Below are 18,895 nucleotides of genomic sequence, written 5' to 3' on the forward strand. Positions count from 1 at the left end.
AAGTGGGCGTCCATTGCAACTCGGTCTGGTGGAGGTGCCGTATGTTGCCATTTGTGGGGGTGTAGCGTCGTTTCTTATCTCAGGACCCTTTAACTTACAGGTTGTGTTCTCTCCTGCTGAAGGCGGGGGAGTCAGGGTTGGGAGCAGGGACCTTTCTCAGGGTCGGGGCTGGAGGGTTGAGAGCAAAGACCCAGAACAGCTCTGGCCACGCCCAGGTCAGGCAGCCGGACGCCTGAGCATAGAATCGGGGTTTGGACCTGTGGTTGTGGCCAGGCTCCTTCTGTACTCTGACCTCCTGGAGACAGATCGATGAGGGAGGGTCGGTGTGGGGTGGGGGGACCCTGTGTGTCTTCCCTGCTGGGGCCCCTGTGGGGACTGGCGTCAGCACCCCTCCCCCTCTTTCCCAAGCGACCCTGGGCTCCCAGGTGACAGGGAGTGTTGTTCACGTAAAGGGGAGCCTGCAGACAGGCTGCCCGGAGGCTGGGGGTGGGCCTCTCCCTGAAGTGCCCCCATCCCTCCCCCTCTAGGCCCCGTGTGAGGGGCGGGCAGTTGGTCATTGCTGTGACAGGGAGGTGCCGAGCCAGCAGGCTACAGACGAGGGGCTGTGTTTATTGGAACAAAATATGCAATTCAGCTGCACCCCCATTACCCACAGCCCCCCACCCACCACCTCCACGTCTCTGGTCCAGGTCTGGGCAGCCACGTGGTGGTCACTCCTGGATGTTCTGCCCGATCCAGCCTCTGACAGCAGCCACCCGGGTGTACACGCCCGGGAACTGGGGCCGCCCACAGCCGTAACCCCAGCTGGTGACCCCAGTTAGCACCCAGCGGCCGGAGGGCTCCCTGCAGGCCAGGGGTCCCCCAGCGTCACCCTGAGGAGGGGAGAGAGGAAGGGTACTCAGAGTGCGCAGTACTTCCCCCCCCCCCCCCCCCAGCAGCCAAGGGTGGGCTGGCCTGACCTCTGTGACCCCAGGTAAGTCATAGTCCTCGCCCCTGGGAGAGCCTCACTGCCATCTGAGAAATGGGTTCAGTGCTCAGGTGAGCTTTCATCCGGCTGGCAGACGTTGGTGGACAGCTGCCTGGTGGGCCTGGAGAAGACACGGCCTCTACCCCGCCGCTCCTAACCCTCTACCTGGCTGGGGGAGGATGCAGTGGGGTGGAACCTGGCTCTCTAGAGGTGTCCACCAAGGCGGGGTTCAGTGGAAACTCCACAGAGCCAAAGGTGGCCTGTTTGAGGAAGTGCACTGGAGGTGGGGCCCGGATGAGGGGCTTTGGGTTTGAGGGTGTGGCCCAGGGGGCCGGTTCAGTTGCAGAGTGCTCACCGAGCAGCTGTCCACGCCTCCCTGCGGGAAGCCGGCACACAGCATGCGGCTGCTGATCTGCACCGGGTAGAAGCGGCGGCAGGTCTGCTCGCTGAGCAGCCGCACGGCCGCCTTCTGCAGCTGCCTGGCCATCGAGCCTGCAGGCGAGCGGTAAGGCGGGACTCGGTAAGGCCATGCGCCCACCCGCTACCACAGTGGGGCTCCGGGTGGGGTCCTTTCCGATGCCCCAGGAGGGGCGGCTGCGCCTACCTCCCTCGCGCACGGAGCCCCAGCCTGTAATGACGCAGCGTGCGCCGTCGGGGAGCCGCGGGGCCGGCTCGGGCAGGCAGATGGGCCGCACCAGGCGGCTGCGGCGTACTGGCCCCGCCAGCTCAAGCAGTGCCACGTCGTAGTCGAGTGTGTAGAGGTTGTAGAAGGGGTGCTTGTGGATGCGCGCCACCCGCTCCAGCTGCCCGTCAGCACCGCTCAGGAACGGCGTGCCCAGGAAGGCTGCCCACTGCTTGGGGTCCCCGTAGCTGTGGGATGTGAAGGATAGGCGTCCGCCCGGGTCCCCTGCACCCGTGGCCGGCCCCTGACCTCTCTCGGTTGAATGTCTCTTTTTCTTGGAATAGGGGGGAGGATGAAAGGGGCCAGCAGGCACTGAGGTGCCACTACAAGCTGTGTCCGTTCCCACCTAATGTTGGGGTTCTGGTGGCTAGAGGACCCCCGTCCTACCTCCCAACCGCTCCGACCTCGGCACTGTGAGGCGCATCCCGAGATGGGTGTTACCATGGAGGGCAGGAACCCTGGTCGGGCCCTCCTCCTGGGCACCCTGCCAGGAAGGGGACCCTCCTCTCACCTTGGAGGGCCTTTAGGGTGGTGCCGGTCCAAGCCATTTCGGCTGGGGATGAAAGTGTCTCACTGACACCAGAGACCTGGCCGGAGGCCCCCGCCCCCACCCCCACCCGCGCATTTGGTGGGGGCGGTGGTGGGTGGGCAGGGGAGGTTTGCGCGAAGGAGGGGCCTGGGGCTGCGGGTGTTGAGAAAGGGCGTTCTGGGCGGAGGCGCCATGCTTCGAATTTTCGGGGGCTGCTATTGGTGAACCACCGATGTGGGCTGGGACCTTTGGGACTCACACGTCGAAGCAGTGCGCCGCTGACAGCAGCCACCTCTCGGCCACCAGCACAGCCCCGCAGCGGTGCTCCCGCCGCCGCAGCCACAGGCTCACTTGCCACGGCCACTCCCCGCGGCCCGCAGCGCTGCCACCCACGATCCGGGTCAGCGCCGCAGCCGGCGCCAGACCGCAGTCTGCGGGAGAGGCAGGTGCTCGCTGGTCGGAGGGCCCGCGCCTCCTCCGTGCCAACTGTCCCGCTCCACCATGGAGCCCTGCGTGGCTGTGCTAGGGAGGAGGCGTGGGATGGGAGACCCACCTCAGGAAAACGCCCCACCCACGGGACACGGGGCCTGGCGCTTGGTCCTGCCAGCGCCTCTTCTGGCCTCAGATGTTTGAAATGCATTTGTTTCCTGTACCCTTAGCCTTGGTGCCGGGGCTCGGTGCCAGGATCCCCTCCCATCTCGACTCCTCCCAGGCAGCCTTCAGTCCCCAGGAGTCCAGTTCCTGCTGCTCCCAAGCCCTTGCACACCCAGCGGCTTCCCAGGAGGCTCTGCCTGTCTTTCTGGATGCCAGCAATGGGCTCTTTACCCGAGTCCAGTGACCCAGTGTCCTTCCCAGGGTGTCCCCCATCCTGTGGACCCCCCCACCCCCGGCACAAGGCGCACCCTCAGAACAAGAGAGGAGGACGCTCAGGTTACATATCTGATCCTGTCCCCACCACCCAGCTGTTCCCCCCCGCAGATACAGACACTGCAGGGAGCAGGAGGGCTGTGCCCTCACCTGGAGGTGGCGACAGATGGGGGCCACCTGCCTCCTTCCCCACCAGCACCACCACCTTGGCCCATCTGACCCCATCTGGAGCTTGCCCAGGACCAGGGGCCTGGAGAATTCGGCCGAAGCTGCACCCCTCTCCTGGAAACACTACCCCCACATGGAACAAAATGTGCCATTCCAGGGCTCCCTCCACCTCTCGGCCCCACGGTAAGAACTGTAGCTATTGGAAAATTTCATAAGCGTCACCAGGCTGGAGACCAGACCAGCCACAGAGTTAACAGGATGCAGTGTTTTTCCGAGGGCACACTGCAGCTCTGCAGTATCAACACCCTCCTCTGAGCAGCTGGCGGGAATTGCAGCCAGCAGAGGTCCCCTTGGATCCAGAGTCATCACAGAGACTCTGACTTGATTCTCAGGGGCTCTGGGCTCGACGTCCCACCTGTGTCTTAACCTTGTGGTCCCTGAGTGGGGGCCAGAAGGCACGGGGTGCAGATACCCCACACTCAACACACACACGTGGTCTGCTTGGCTCTGGGCTCACTCTGGCATGCCCAGCACCCGCTCTTTCCCCACACCCCACAGCGCTGGCCTCTCTGATGAGTCTCCCCATGGTTCTTTGGGGTGTGGTCTGCCTTGTAGTGAGTCCATAAACCTGACTTTGTGGGTGTAGGTCTATGGGGATTCAGGCTGCCTGGGCTCTGTGAATGTGGGGGTTGGCGGGGGTGGGGACAGGCCCCATTCTCCCCCAAAGCCTGGGACACTGCCATAGAAAACTGCCTATGGTTGATGGTGCTTTTATTTTTGACCCACAAACACAGCAGTTTTGTATGTTTCTGATTAATAAGAATGAACTCAATGGCCCAGACACAAGCTGAAGGCCACGTTCTCTGTCATGACATCTTCAGCCACTTAACTGCCGAGCTGTCCCCACTTAGACCCTAACGGGACCTGTGGGACTGGCCATTAACATGTGCGTCTGCATGGTCGGGGTCCACGATGGGGTGACTTCTCTCCCCTCCGAAATTCCTAAGTGGAAGTCCTGACCCCCAGGATGGGACTGTGTTCAGAGATGATTACAGTAAAATGAGGTTATTAATAATAGGGTGGGCCCTAACTGGTACAACTGGGGTCCTTATAATAGGGGATTAGGACACAGACACCCACAGGGGGAGACCGCCTGAGGACGGGGGAGAAGGCAGCCACCTGCCCACACTGCCATCTCCGACTCCAGCTTCCAGCACCAGGAGATGACAAATATCTCAGGCCCCCAACTAGGCCACGGTGACGCAGCCCCACGACAGACACAATAACCCGCCACCCACACGCGCCACTCCATCTCCCCGGGTACCTGGGAGCTGTGCGCCCACCGTGGTCTTCGGAGTGGGGGGCAGTGGTGTCTGCCCCCTTGGGGTGGAGGTCACAGCGGCGGTGGTCCTGTTGGCAGGTTGACTGGTCACCCTGCTGGTGGCCCGGGGAGTGGGTGTGCTGGCCGTGACTCCCGGGACCGTGAGGCCTGTCGTCGTCCTGGTGGTGTGACTGCTGGTGGGCGTCATGGCGGGCAGCGGGGCCATGGGGAGTGAGTGGGAGGACATGGTGGCCAGGATCCAGCCTTTGAGCTGGGTGATGCGGGTGTACACTCCTGGCTTCTTGACCTGCGCACAGCCGATGCCCCAGCTCACGATCCCAGCCAGGTAAAACACACCGGGTGTCTCCTCACAGGCCAGGGGTCCCCCGGAGTCACCCTGGATAGGAAAGACAAAGGGCTGGCTGAGCACCCAGCATCCTCATTGTGGAGGTGCTGCCACACCCTCCCACATGCCCACAAGTGGAAGCGGCTCCTCAGTGGAGCCAGCCTCACACCCACACAGGGCTGCGGGACCTTGTGTGACCCGGAGCAGGTCACCCCTCTCAGCTGAGATGGCTCGCTCTTTTGCCTTGGCAACAAAACATCAGAAAACCCTGAAGAAAAAACAGCCCTCCTAAGGAATAATATAAAGTGGGAAAAAGAGGCAAGTGGTGCTGGGAAAGCTGGACAACCACATGTAAATCAATGAAGTTAGAACACAACCTCACTCCCTACACGAAAATAAACTGAAAATGGCTTAAAGACTTAAGTGTAAGGCATGACACCATAAAACTCCTAGAAGCGTGATAACATAGGCAAAACGTAAATCTTACCAATGTTTTCTCAGGTCAGTCTCCCAAGGCAAGAAAAATAAAAGCAAAACTAAACAAATGGGATCTAATCACACTTAACAAGCTTTTGCACAGCAAAGCATAAAATGAAAAACCTATAGAATGGGAGAGAATATTTGCAAGTGATACAACTGACAAGGGCTTAATCTCCAAAATACACAAACTCAGCGCTATAAGATAACCCCATCAAAAAATGGGCAGAACACCTAAATAGACATTTGCCCAAAGAGACAAATGGCCAATAAGAACATGAAAAGATGTTCCAACATCACTAATTACTAGAAAAATGTAAATCAAAACTACAATGGAAAAAATAAAACAATTGAGATATCACCTCACACCAGTCAGGATGGCCATCATATTTTTAAAAAATCTACAGATAACAACATGCTGGAAAGGATGTGGAGAGAAGGAAACCCTCTTACGCTGTTGCTGAGGCTGTAGATGAGTGCAGCCACTGAACAGTAGGGAGGGTCCTTAAAAAATGAGGGTCACCATATGATGTAGCAGTCCCATTCCTGGACCATACATACAGGAAAGATGAAAAGTCTAACTGGAAAAGGATACATGCACACTGAAGTTCACAGCAGCACTGTTGACAATAGCCAAGACGCGTAAGCAACCTGAATGTCCACTGACAGGACTGGATAAAGATGTGGTACGTGTATACAGTCGACTACTACTCGGCCACAAAAAAGAATGAAATGTCATTTGCAGCAACATGCTTGGAGGCAGAGATGATCATACCAAGTGAGGTAAGTCAGAAAGACGAATATCATGTATCACTTATATGTGGAATCTAAAATACGACACAAGTAAACTTACAAAAACAGACTCACAGAGAATGCACTTGTGGTTGCCACAGGGGAAAGGGTCAGGGAGGGATAAACTAGGAGTTTGGCATTAATAGATGCCAAACTTGAGCAACTGAACTGACTATATATAAAATAGATTAAGGGTTTACTATATAGTGTGGGGAACTATATTCAGTATCTTGAAATTATAATGGAAAAGAATATGAAAAGAATGTATGCATATATAACTGAGTCACTTTGCTGTATATCAGAAACTAACACATTGTAAATCAACTACACGCCAATAAAATGAAGATTTTACATGTTTGCTGTAGGTTTCTGTTATATTTCAGATGCTTTTCTTCTGATTTTGAAGGTGATCCTATGTCTCCTCTTCAAAGTACAAATGCATTGAATGACATTAATGAAGTCGAGCGTTTGGAGATCAGCTCATCTTGGTTGTGATGTTTTTCCTTATAATACCCTAGTGGATTGGATTTGCTTTTCATTAGGCTTTTTTGTGTCTATGCTTCTAAGTAACACTGGTCTGTGAATTTTTTTCTCTTTATATTTTTTTATATTTATTTTGCCACACCGTGTGGTTTCTGGAATCTCAGTTCCCTAACCAGGGATTGAGCCTTAGGCCAGGGCGTTCCCTGGACTTCTTTTCCCTGTAAGTGTCTCTGGCCCTGATTGCATGGTGGTCTAGCTAGCTTTTTATGTTCTGGATCCAATTGGTTTCCCCTTAAAAACGGGTCACCCTAAAAATAAATGGAAAAAAAATAAAAAAAAAACGGGTCACCCACATGTCAGGTGTGACAGGGTGGTCATTTACATACCCATGTTTTCTCAGTTAACATGTGCTAGGCAGCCCTTAAAATCAGGACTTGTCGCGGTCCCTCTCGGCCGGGTCCCTCCAGAACTCACCTGGCAGGAGTCCACCTTGCCCTCCAGGAAGCCGGCGCAGATCATCCTGTCCGTGAGCGAGAAGTTGTAGAGGGCGCTACACGCCTTGTGGTCGATGATGCCCACGGACGCCCGCTGCAGGAGGTCAGGCTTGGTGGCTGCCAAGACAAGGGGCACCCACCAGGGCCACTTACAGAGGGTCACTGTTAGGTGAGGGCTTCACTCTGACCACAGCCGCCCCCACCCAGAGGGAGGCACGGAGGCTCGTGTCCTCGCAGGGACGTGTGTAAAGTCACATAGCGAGACAGAGGTAGACCCCAGAGCCCACAAACCTCACCACGGCCCACAAGCGGGTTCCTTAGCACTTTGGGTGCCCTGCAGGGGGGGCTACTCAGATTTCAAAGGAGGCATTAACTCTTGGTGGGGGCCTATGCATGGTATAACAAGGGTCCCCCAACTTTTTTCCATAAAGAGCCACACAGTAGATACATTCCACTTTATGGGCCAGTCTCCATGGAGACCACTCAACTGCTTTTGCTGCCCCAGGGGGCCACCTATGAGTGAGTGGGTATGGCTGTGTGCCAATAAAACTTAATAAAAAGCAGCTGCCTTAGGCCGGAGTTTGAAACCCTGAGGTAGTGGAAAGGTGAGTGGTCTGCAAGCAGGGGGATCAGAGCCCCAGGCCAGGGGGCATGGGGAGCTCACCGTTGCCCTCCTGCGTGTTGCCCCACCCGGAGATCACACACTTGCGGCCCACAGGGAACTTCTGGATGGCCAGTGGCAGGCAGACGGGCTGCACGTACTTGTTGAAGACCAAAGGCTTGGCCAGCTCCAGCACGGCCACGTCGAAGTCCAGGATGCTGGGGTTGTACTGGGGGTGCAGCACCACCCGCCTGAGCCCCACCTTCACGGGGCTCCCGCCAATGCCCGACAGGGACGCGGTGCCCAGCTGGGCCCGCACCAGCTCCAGCTTCGTGCTGCCAGGGAGGGGCTGCTCAGACTCCCCGCCCCCACCTCTGCAGCCCCCAGGGCACCAGGCAGAGCTGGGGAGGGTAAGGCAGGGAGCCCCTTGACCCCGGGCCTCATTTCCTTCTGGGACAAGAAGGCGTGAGAGGCCCCCATGGCTTTGTGACCATCAGAGGTCAATGCTGCTGCCTTTGAGCGAAGGGGAGGGGCATGTCCCCCCAACTACTTGGCCCCTGTGTCCCCTACAGACCAGCTCCTCCCAGAAGCTGCTCCCCAGAGCCCCCTACTTTTTCACGCTGCCCCCCAACCACCTCACCCCATCTGCATCTGGATGTGAGCCTGGTGGGGAGGGAAGGCCTCCCCCCGCCACCAGCCCTTGGTCCTGAGTGGTCTCTAAGTGTGTGGGGATGTGATGGTGGGGGACCTGCTGGGTGATATCAGGGGAGTCAAGGGGGCCTTACTGGTTGAAGCAGTGGGCAGCAGACAGCAGCCAGCGGTCCCCCACCACGGTGGCTCCGCAGAAGTGCCGCGAGCCCTCCTTCAGGCTGACCTGCCAGGGCACCTCCCCCAAGGCAGCCCCAAGCCCCCCCACAATCCGGGTGGGCTTCTCCAACGCCGGCCTGGCCCCACACTCTGCAGGGACAAGACAGGAGGGTCCAGGCACCTCAGCCTGCTGGTGTCGGGACCACCCTGGTTCCAGAGGGGCCCCGGGGCTCTGTCTGGCAAGCGGCGCATCACACAGATGAGGAAACCAAGACTTAAGGAGCCCTAAGTGCTCATCCAGCGGGGTACGTGGGTGAGAAAGGAGAAGGCAAGGTCGTAAGGGCCCTGGCCCCACCAGCCTCGGTGCAGCAGACACAGACCTGCAGCCCCTACAGCACAACCCAGGGGGCTCAATGGACAGAGATGGTTATTAAGGGGCTGGGGGCAGGGCAGGTGCAGGCAGCATTTAAATGAGGCAGAGTTTGGATTGGTTCCCAGACTTGCAGGTCTGTGGGACTATAAAGAGGGGTCAGCATCAGATGGGGCAGTGGGATCCTGGACGTGGGTCCTCAGAAACCACATGGTCAAGACAGGCGGACAGTGCATATGCTGCCTATGGGTGCCATGTCTGTGATAGCCTCAACTCAGCTTCTCTCTGACTCTGCCCCCCCCCCACATTGGTCACTGGCTCCCTGCTGAACCTTCAGGATATTCTGCATATACCCTTCTGGATGGCCTGAGTTTTGGTGATGCTCAGTCGCATCTGACTCTGCAACCCCATGGACTGTAGCCCACCAGGCTCCTCTGTCCATGGGATTCTCCAGGCAAGAATACTGGAGTGGGTTGCCATTTCCTTCTCCAGGGGAACTTCCTTACCCAGGGATTGAACCCAGGTCTCCTGTATTGCAGGCGGATTCTTTACCACTGAGCTACCAGGGAATCAGGCAGTAAATGTGAAGGCGGACCACATGCTTTTGTCCATGCACTTGACAGACATCACTAATCAATCACCCATCTCTTCCCCAGAGTGCTTCAGAAAGCCAGTACCAAATCCATCCGACCCTGTGCAGAGCAGACACACACTGCTGCTGTCTCCCCAGAAAGTACCTTGTGGCTTAGAAGTGGTGGCCAAGTTGAGAGGCACAGTGCTGGTGGCCAGTGTGGGTTTGGTGAGGGTGTCAGTCACCAGGCTCTTGGGGCTGGTGGGCCAGGCAGTGCTGAGAGTGGTGGAGACGAGAGCCACTGTGGGGGCTGGAGGCTTGCTTGCAGCGGCGATGGTCTCCAGGATCCAGTCCCGCAGACTGGTCACTCGGGCATAGACCCCTGGACGCTGGGCTTCCGCACAGCCGATTCCCCAGCTCACGATGCCGGCCAGGAAGAACCTACCAGAGGGCTCCTCGCAGACCAGGGGGCCCCCCGAGTCACCCTGGGAGACAGAGGCACACCCTCAGGAGGGATTGGGGCTCCCCGGCCACATCTGGCCCCAGATCCAGAGTGACAGGTCATAGGGGGAGCCCTGGTTGCAGGGTGCGTTTCCCCACGAGCCCACGGGGCACACGTGGCTGATAACTCACATCTCAGAACCTCAGTCTCCTCCTCTAAAAATACAACAGGACACTCGGACTCCGGATCTCTAAGACCTCTTTTAGTTCTACCACTGGCAGTTAAAAACCCATCCCAGATAAACAACATCCCCTCCTCTCCTTAGCCCCATAGATCCTGGATAATGTCACCAGTGGCTTAGGAACCTCCAGTCATCTGGGCAGCCACGGCATCCTCCTGAAGTGCCCGGTCTGCCCTCATTCATCCTGTCTTGCTTTCCTTTGCCTCCTCCTCACACCCAGCTCACCGTGCACTCTTAATGTCCTTAAACACAAGCTCTCTCCTGCTATTTCCCAATGTTTTCTCCCGTTTCCGGCTCTCACGTGGCAGCCAGAGCACATTAGCAGCCTCTCCCCACCCACCAGGCCTTAGAAAGGACAGCAAAGAAACAAACTAAAAAGGAAACCCATAGCCATGTGACCAACCCAGCAGAGGGTCTTGGTGGTGGACCAGAGACAGAAGACCCCGCCACTTCTGGGAGAGGGGTGCCTCGGGTGGGAGGATGGGGGGGGGGCTGTTCCCAGGACCTCAGGGACTGGTGTGGCGTCCCCTGGGACCCCCGGCCCCTTTCCCAGGTGCTGGGCTCACCTGGCAGGAATCCACCTTCCCATCCAGGTAGCCAGCACACACCATCCTGTCGGTGAGTGAGTGGCCGTAGAGGCTAGTGCACAGGGCCTGGTCCAACAGCTCCACAGTGGCCTTCTGCAGCATTTCTGGCTTGACCACTGCTCGGGACAGGGAGAGATGAGGGGGGAGCACCCCGTACCCCCGAGCCAGGAGCCTGAACTTCAGTTTCTCCCACCCCATGCAGTGGACCTGCTGCAGCCCCAGCTCAGAAAGGAGCCAGGCCCACCAGTGCCCACTGACTACCCTCCCAACCTGGGACATCTCAAGACATCTCAAGACTAGGCTCCTCCCTCCCCTCCCCAAACCTACCCACCCTGAGCCCCCACTTCCCTGCTGGAAACTTTTCTTAGCCTGGCATTAGCCCCATCTTGACTAAAGATTAAATCAGATTAGGTAGCCTTCCCTCAAACCCTCCAGGGCATTTCCCTACCCCCAGCTGAACCTGAATGCCCAAGCCTGGACCACCTATCCTGGCTACCCCAGGCCCTTTGCACATGCCATTCCAGCTGGCTACAAGGTTTGTCCCTGTGAAATCTGTCTGCCTTCTTCCTTTCATCTCCTATTTTAAATTGCAGCCCCCTGCCCCTGCATCCCTGCCTGATTTTTCTCCACTTGGTACGTCACCATCTGTCACTTTTCTTGTTTACTATCTACTGCCCCTGAAATTGTGCTGTCCAACACAATAGCCACTGGCCATGTAAGGCTATTTAAATGCAGACTGAAGCTCATCACGATGAAATGAAACATAGAATTCAGTATCTCAGTCACACCAGCCCGGGTCACGGGGCTGCTGACTCCCTTAGTGGATGGCACAGACATGGCAGGTGTCTGCCACCGACAGAAGTTCTATCAGGCAGTGCCAGCCTGGACTGGGGGCTCTCTGTGGGCAGGGGTCTCTCTCTGAATGGCCTGCTGCCCAACCCCTGGAATAGGGATGCCTGGTCTTATATTAGGCGCCACCATCTCAGGCCCTTTCCTAAAGATGTCCCCGACCCCAACTTCTTTTTCTTGTTTCCTTCCTAGCACCTCTCACCATCAATCACAGTTGATCTGACATAGTTACCCCTACACTGATAGTGAACCTGCCCTACCCTCCCAGGGCCAGGCTCCCCTGAGACTCTGGTCACAGCCAATCCACACGTAACCTCACAACAGTTCCTGTGTTTCTGTTTAGAGACACCTCACTTATCCTGTGTTGTTGATTCACTAATAGGGAGCTCACAGTCCATAGCGCTATAACCCTCACCTGAACAAAGCTCATCGAATACAGGGATTTCTTCCCTATGAGACATATTCCAGCCCTCCTGCGCTTAGGACCCTAGTCAGCACGTCAGCTCTATGCTTGGGGCCTATTTAGATTTTGTCAAACTTGCCACAGAAAGCACAAAAAAAAAAACAAAACGTGGTGGTGAATAGACCAGAAAAAGGACACCAGTTTCCAGTCTGAGCACAGCCAAGAAGGCAGGGCGTCACCAAGCTCCCCCACCTCACTGGGAACAGATTCCGCACATTGTGGATGACCACAGTCCCCTACGAGTGTCCACCTGGGGGGACAAATGCATTTTCGCAAGTGGGCGAATTTGCAAATACAGAACCCGTGGCTAACCAGACCGGACCGTGTGAGGTTTGCTTGGTCGTGCTGTGCTGGCAGCCTAGCTGCAGGAGCGGGTGCTTACGGAAGTCCTCCTTGAGGTAGCCCCAGCCTGAGATGAGGCACTTCTTCCTCGGTGGGAAGACGTGCGAGGCAGCTGGCAGGCACACGGGCTGCACGTGCCGGCTGAAGGGCAGGGGTCCGCCCAGCTCCAACACCGCCACGTCGAAGTCAGCTGTGTCTGAGTTGTAGGATGGGTGTGTGATGATCCGGGCCACGCGGGCCCGCACCGTGCTGGCCTCTGAGCCGCTGAGGTAGGTGGTGCCCACGTAAGCCACCCACTCCGGGGAGTCCTGGAATCTGCGGGGCAGACAGACCCCGGCTCAGAGGCCCACCAAGGCTGGAGCCGGGGCGGGGGTGGGAAGGGTGGGGAGGGGGCGCGGGGCACTTACCAGGAGGCAGGTGCCCCCAGACTCAGCCATGTAAACTGATGGGAGTGTTTTCCATGCAACATTGGCAAAAATCAGAACGAATGCACAAAAATTAAAACACAGTGCATGAATTATCAGCATTTTAAACAAAGACAGGATCCACAGGGCCGGGATTAGGGTGAGGAGGGTGAGGCACTGAACACGGACTGGGCACCAGATGATACTGTGTAGCCACTTAAATTTTCTCAGGTGTGATGGTATATGTGTATTTGAGACTGTGCTTCAGTTGTGCAGCTGTGCTAGGGTGCCTCAGAGGTGATGCATTATGATGTTTTCTACTTAATTTCAAACTGTTTGGCAAGGATATATATGTATGAAGTGGTGTGGGGGATATAGATTATAGATACAGCCAGATGGAGAGAGTGAGAGAAAAAGAGAATATGGTGAAATAGTAACAACTTTTGAAATCAGGTACAGTAAATCAGGTACATAAAAAATCTTCAAGCTGGGAACTTTCAAAGGTGTGAACATGCCCCTGTATGTCAGCTATTGTACTTTTCAAGGGACTGTACTGTAAGATTAAAAATGTTTTCTTTATGCTTTGTGTTTGCTTTTTATGTATTATTTGTGTGAATTGACCTATAAACCTATTAGAGTACAGTAGCATATAACCGACTGTATTAGCTGGGTACCTAGGCTGACTTTGTTGGACTTACTCATTGGACTAAAGAACGCGCTCTCAAAACGGAACTCATTTGTACGTAGGGGACTTACTATACAGGCACATGGTACTGTACTGTTTGTCCATCTTTTCTATTGAAATAGTTTCATAGTAAAATGCTGAGAGGAACGTAATTTAAAACAATAAAAAGAAAACAACTCTTCTTGCCCTGAATGTCAGTGCTTATGTGATCTGTTTCCCCCAGTCTTCCCGGGACCAGAACCAGGTTACCCTGGGAATTAGCGACCCCCTGCCCCGGGGCAATTCTCAGGCAGTGGTTTCCCAGGGAAGTCCATGTTGCCTGTTGCCCTGCCCTCTCCCCAAGGACTCTGCAGATGGAAACAAGTAGCGATGGCTGGCACAGCCAGAGCCTTCCAGAACCTTCTCCTACCTTTGGCCAGCTCCGTTCTGATTGGCCGCTCGGGTTGTTAAAGATTCTGACCATCTTCAACAACAACCAGAAATGACCCAATTCAAAACTGGGCAAAGAACCTCAACAGACATTACTCCAAAGAAGATACACAAATGGCCGATAAGCACTGCTCAGCATCACTGATCATTAGGGAAACGCACATTAAAACCCCGGTGAGAGGTGAGAGGAAGGTTCAAGAAGGAGGGGATATAAGTATGCCTGTGGCTGGCTGATTCATGCTGATGTATGGCAGAAACCAACACAATAGTGTAAAGCAATTATCTTCCAATTTAAAACAAATTAATTTAAAAAATTAATATTTTCATTGGAAGGACTGATGTTGAAGCTGAAACTCCAATACTTTGGACACCTGATGCGAAGAGCTGACTCATTGGAAAAGACCCTGATACTGGGAGGGATTGAGGGCAGGAGGAGAAGGGGACGACAGAGGATGAGATGGTTGGATGGCATCACCGACTCAATGGACATGGGTTTGAGTAGACTCCGGGAGTTGGTGATGGACAGGGAGGCCTGGCGTGCTGTGGTTCATGGAGTCACAAAGAGTTGGACACGACTGAGCAACTGAACTGAACTGAATTAAAAAAAAAACCACAATAAGACACCACTTCACAGCCACGAGGATGGCCATTATGAAACAAACAGGGACTTCCCTTGTAGTTCAGTGGTTAGGACTCTGCACAAAGCAGGGGACATGGGTTCGGTCCCTGGCTGGGGAACTAAGATCCTGCATGCCAAGTGGCCAAAAAACATAAATTAATAAAAAACAAAACAAGCAAACAAAGTAACAAGTAATGGCAAGGATGTGGAGAAATGGGGAGCTCCGCCAATATGACACAGCAGAGACCCTGAGCTCATCTCCTCTCAGGAGCACACCCAAATGACAACTCTCTGCAGAACAGCCATCGACAGAAAAGACTGGAACCTGCCAGCAAAGAGGTCCTACATCTAAAGGCACAGAAGGAAACACAGCGGGACGAGAAGGAGACGCAGCTTCACAAAACAGTCACATCCCGTCCCCAGGTGGGCGGCCTAGGAGCTAGAGAACAACTGCTTTGCAGAGGTTCCTCTCCAAGAGTCCACATCACGCCCCCTGGTCTGGGGGTCCAGCACTTTTTTAAGAGGAGTCCCCAGAGCTTCTGTCTTTGGAGGCTGGTGGAGCCTAACTGCAGGAGCCCTCACAGGACGGGGGAGATGGAGGCTTCATTCTTAAAGGGCTCACAGAGAACCCCAATGCACTGGGACCCAGGGCAGAAGCTGTAATTCGATAGAAGCCTGGGCCAGACCTGCCTGCTGGACTCCGAGGGTCTCCTGGGGAGGTAGGGGTGGCAGCTGTGGGGTCACCCTGGGGGCATAGACACCAGTGAGGGGCATACTGGGGAACATCCAGCCACGTGAACACTGATGTTGGTGAAGCCACCTTGGCTTTTTGCCCCAAGACCTGGCCCCGCCCAATGGCCCGAAGGTGCCAGGTGGTGGGACACCCAAAGCCAAGCAGCTACCCGAGCAGGGGGGACACAGCCCACCCGTCGGCAGACAGGCTGCCTCAAGACCTCCCCATCCCCAACCCCATAGCCACCCCTAGACACAGCCCTGCCCACCAGAGGACCAAGACCTACAGAAAACCTGCTAGACCAGCCTCACCCACTAGGGGCTGATCCCATGAGCGCCAAGTTGCTCCAGTCGTGTCCAACCCCATGCACTGTAGCCCACCATGCTCCTCTGTCCATGCGGTGTCCCAGCAAGAATACTGAGGTGGGTCGCCATGCCCTCCTCCAGGGGATCTTCCTGACCCAGGGATCAAACCCGCATCCCCTGTGGCTCCTGCACTGTAGGCAGATTCTTTACCACTGAGCCCCTGGGAAAGCCCTTAGGCGGCAGACAGCAGATGCAAGGAGACCACGACCCACAAGGCACGCCAGACCCTGCCCTCGGACCAGGCCCAAGCCCTGCCCACGAGCAAGCCAGTGCAACCTCCGGGACACTCCAGAACCCATACCTGACTGTGTATGGAACCAGCCCCCTTGCCCCACCCCCAACAATGATCTGACACCAGCTCTGGGTCCCTGGGCCCTGCAGCCAGACTCCAGGAGCCAGCTCTCTCTGCCAGTAGGCTGGTACCAACCCCAGGACCTGGCTTCACCTGCCAGTGGGTGGGCAACAACCCCACTTCAGTCTTCAAGATCCGGATTCCACCTGCCAGTCAGCAGTCAGCATTAGCCCCGGGCCCCCTAGGATCCCACAACTACATAGCTCGTGACCAGGACCCACTAAACAGCAGCCTGCAGCACCCACACAAGACAGTGCCCGGTGGCCAAGCAAGCCCACCAGACCACCCACAGAGTCACCCGGTTTTACAACAAATGTTAAAGGAACTTCTCAAGGATGTGGAAAACTTGGAACCCTTGCACACGGGTAGTGGGGATGGAAAACAGTGCAGCCGCTGTGGAGAACAGGATGGTGGCTCCTCAAAGGAGTAAACATAGAACCACCATATGACCCTGCAATCCTACCTCTGGGTTTATACCCAAAGGAACTGAAAGTAGTGACTCAGATACTCTCATACCCACGTTTGTAGCAGCATTATTCACAACAGCCAAAAGGCAGGAAAACCCCAAGTGTCCATCGATGGATAAATGAACAGACATGTCCAACAACATGCTGGAATATTATTTAACCATAAAAAGGAAATAACTGACACCTGCTACAACCTGGATAAACCTTGAGGACATGATGCTCAATGAGAGAACCCAGACACAGAAGAACAAACACTGTCTGATCCCACTCACAGGGGGTCCTAGAGGAGTCAGATCCACAGAGACAGGAGGTAGATGGTGGGGCCAGGGACTGGGGGAGGGGATGGAGAGTCAGTATGGATGTTTTTTGTTGTTTTTGGTTTGTTCTTATTTTTTGGCCACTTGGCCTGCTGGATCCTAGTTCCCTGACCAGAGATTGAACCTGAGTGCCCCCTGCGTTGGAAGCATGGAGTCTTAACCACTGGACCACCAGGGAAGTCCCTGAGTTAGTGTTTAAAGGGACAGAGTTTCAATTTGGGAAGATGAAAAAGTTTCAGAAATGGATGGTGGGGATGATTACATGACAGACAATGTGAATGTACTTAATGCCACTGAGCTATACACTTGAAAATTTGTGTTATGTATATTTTTGTATATTTGTGTATGTATATTTGTGTTACTTGGTAAATTTGTATTATGTATATTTTGCCACAACTAAAATACATTCAGATTTAACAAAAAGGAAAGAGAAGGAAAGAAAACAGAGAGTTCCAAGGACACTCCCAGGGTAGTGGAGTCCCCAGAGTGGAAGGAAGATGGGATACAGGTGCAGGGTGGGCTCTGAGCCCGCAGGGATGTGGACTCACTCGTTGAAGCAGTGGGCAGCAGACACCAGCCATCTGGCGCTGATGATGGCAGCCCCACAGAAGTGTTCGTTGTTTTCACGGAGGCTGACTTGCCAAGGGAACTCCCCTGGGGACGCTTCCACACCACCCACAATCCTGCCAGCTGTCTTCCAGCCAGGCTGCATGCCACAGTCTGCAAGACAGAGATCACCGACCAGGACCCCCAGAAGGCAGGACTGCAGCTACACTCCTGGCACGTCTGTCTCCAGCCTCTCATCCCCACGGTCCCCACGTTCAGACGTCAAAGATCTGAACCAGCAAACCACCGGATTCTGGGAGACCACATGGAACAGATTCTCCCTCATGGCCTCAGAAGGAACTGACCCTGCCGACTCCTTGATCTCAGCCTTCTAGCCTCCAGAGTGGGGAGAAAGTAAGTTTCTGCTGTCTCAGCCTCTCAGCCTGAGGTCCTTTGTTTTGCAGATCCAAGACAATCATACACTAAACTCAGCTATATGAGTGCTACTTACCTATGTGACCAACCCCCTAACGCAAAACCCTGGACACCAAGACTTGGGTGAGCTCCCCCGGGTTGGAAATACTTTGTGTGTGATGTCACATATGCTTCTGGGCAAACTGGTTAAGCACTGTCCACCTGATTCCACTGGAAGAGGCTAAATGGAAGCTTGCTTGAGCTTTGTCTCTCCTGGACTCTGCACCTTTTTCTCTGCTGACTTTCAGCTGTATCCTTTCACTGTAAGAAGCTTTAACCATGCATACAGCAGCTTTACCAAGTCCTATGCGTACTTTCAGTGAATCACTGAGTCTAAGGGGGTTGCAGGGACTCCTGACCACACCTGCCAATTTCAATCAACCTCTATATTATCCTCCACATCCAGGCACCAGACACTATGAATGTGTTCCTCACCATGTATTTTGAAAGTTTCAAAGTCTTTATATGTCCATCTTTTCATAGGATGCCATATTTCTACTTAGTCTCCTTTTATGTCCTTCAGCAACATTTTCTAATTCTATTTAATTGTTAATATAGACATGATGCATGTTTATTTTGTGTTGCTGTTGATCAGGTGGCACAGTGGGAAAGAATCTTCCTGCCAATGCAGGAGATATGAGAGACGCAGGTTCAATCCCTGGGTCAGGAAGATCCCCTGGAGGAGGAAACAGCAACCTACTCCGGTATTCTTGCCTGGGAAACCCCATGGACAGAGGAGCCTGGCAGGCTACAGTCCGTGGGGTCACAAAAAAATCGAACACAACTGAGTGACTGAGCACATTGATCAACAGTGAGATTTTTTCCATTACATCTTCTAACCTGTTATTACTTGTATAAAGAAAAGCAATAACTTTTTTATGTGCTAGTATTTATCTCCCCCTCATTGTTGAACTGTCTTATTTTTCCAATCTCCTTTCAGTCAACTTATTGATTCATTTAGATAATCATATCCATTGCAAATTTTGATAGTTTCCCCTCTTCCTTTCCAACACTTATACCACTGTTCTTGCCTTATTGCATGGGCTAGCATTGTTAGAAAAATGTTGACTACTCTTACGACATTTCAACTGTAATTTTCCCTTGC

At 54.5% G+C, this 18,895-nt stretch overlaps 1 protein-coding gene across 1 annotated transcript in view; it reads right to left on the reverse strand.

The window, feature by feature from the left end:
* Positions 1-710: 710 nt before the first annotated feature.
* Positions 711-18,895, reverse strand: part of TMPRSS9 (transmembrane serine protease 9) — a 56,414-nt gene continuing 38,229 nt past the window's right edge. The window contains exons 8-19 of the mRNA XM_043912082.1: positions 17,319-17,490; positions 12,440-12,714; positions 10,725-10,861; positions 9,642-9,960; positions 8,513-8,684; positions 7,791-8,062; positions 7,107-7,243; positions 4,538-4,931; positions 2,438-2,609; positions 1,572-1,837; positions 1,323-1,459; positions 711-872 (exon numbers count right to left, since the gene is read on the reverse strand). Of these exons, the coding sequence (XP_043768017.1) occupies positions 711-872; positions 1,323-1,459; positions 1,572-1,837; positions 2,438-2,609; positions 4,538-4,931; positions 7,107-7,243; positions 7,791-8,062; positions 8,513-8,684; positions 9,642-9,960; positions 10,725-10,861; positions 12,440-12,714; positions 17,319-17,490 (2,615 nt within the window). The remainder of the gene's footprint in view (positions 873-1,322; positions 1,460-1,571; positions 1,838-2,437; positions 2,610-4,537; positions 4,932-7,106; positions 7,244-7,790; positions 8,063-8,512; positions 8,685-9,641; positions 9,961-10,724; positions 10,862-12,439; positions 12,715-17,318; positions 17,491-18,895) is intronic.

This window comes from Cervus elaphus, chromosome 9 (assembly GCF_910594005.1).
Source record: "Cervus elaphus chromosome 9, mCerEla1.1, whole genome shotgun sequence".
NCBI classification, from domain to species: domain Eukaryota; kingdom Metazoa; phylum Chordata; class Mammalia; order Artiodactyla; family Cervidae; genus Cervus; species Cervus elaphus.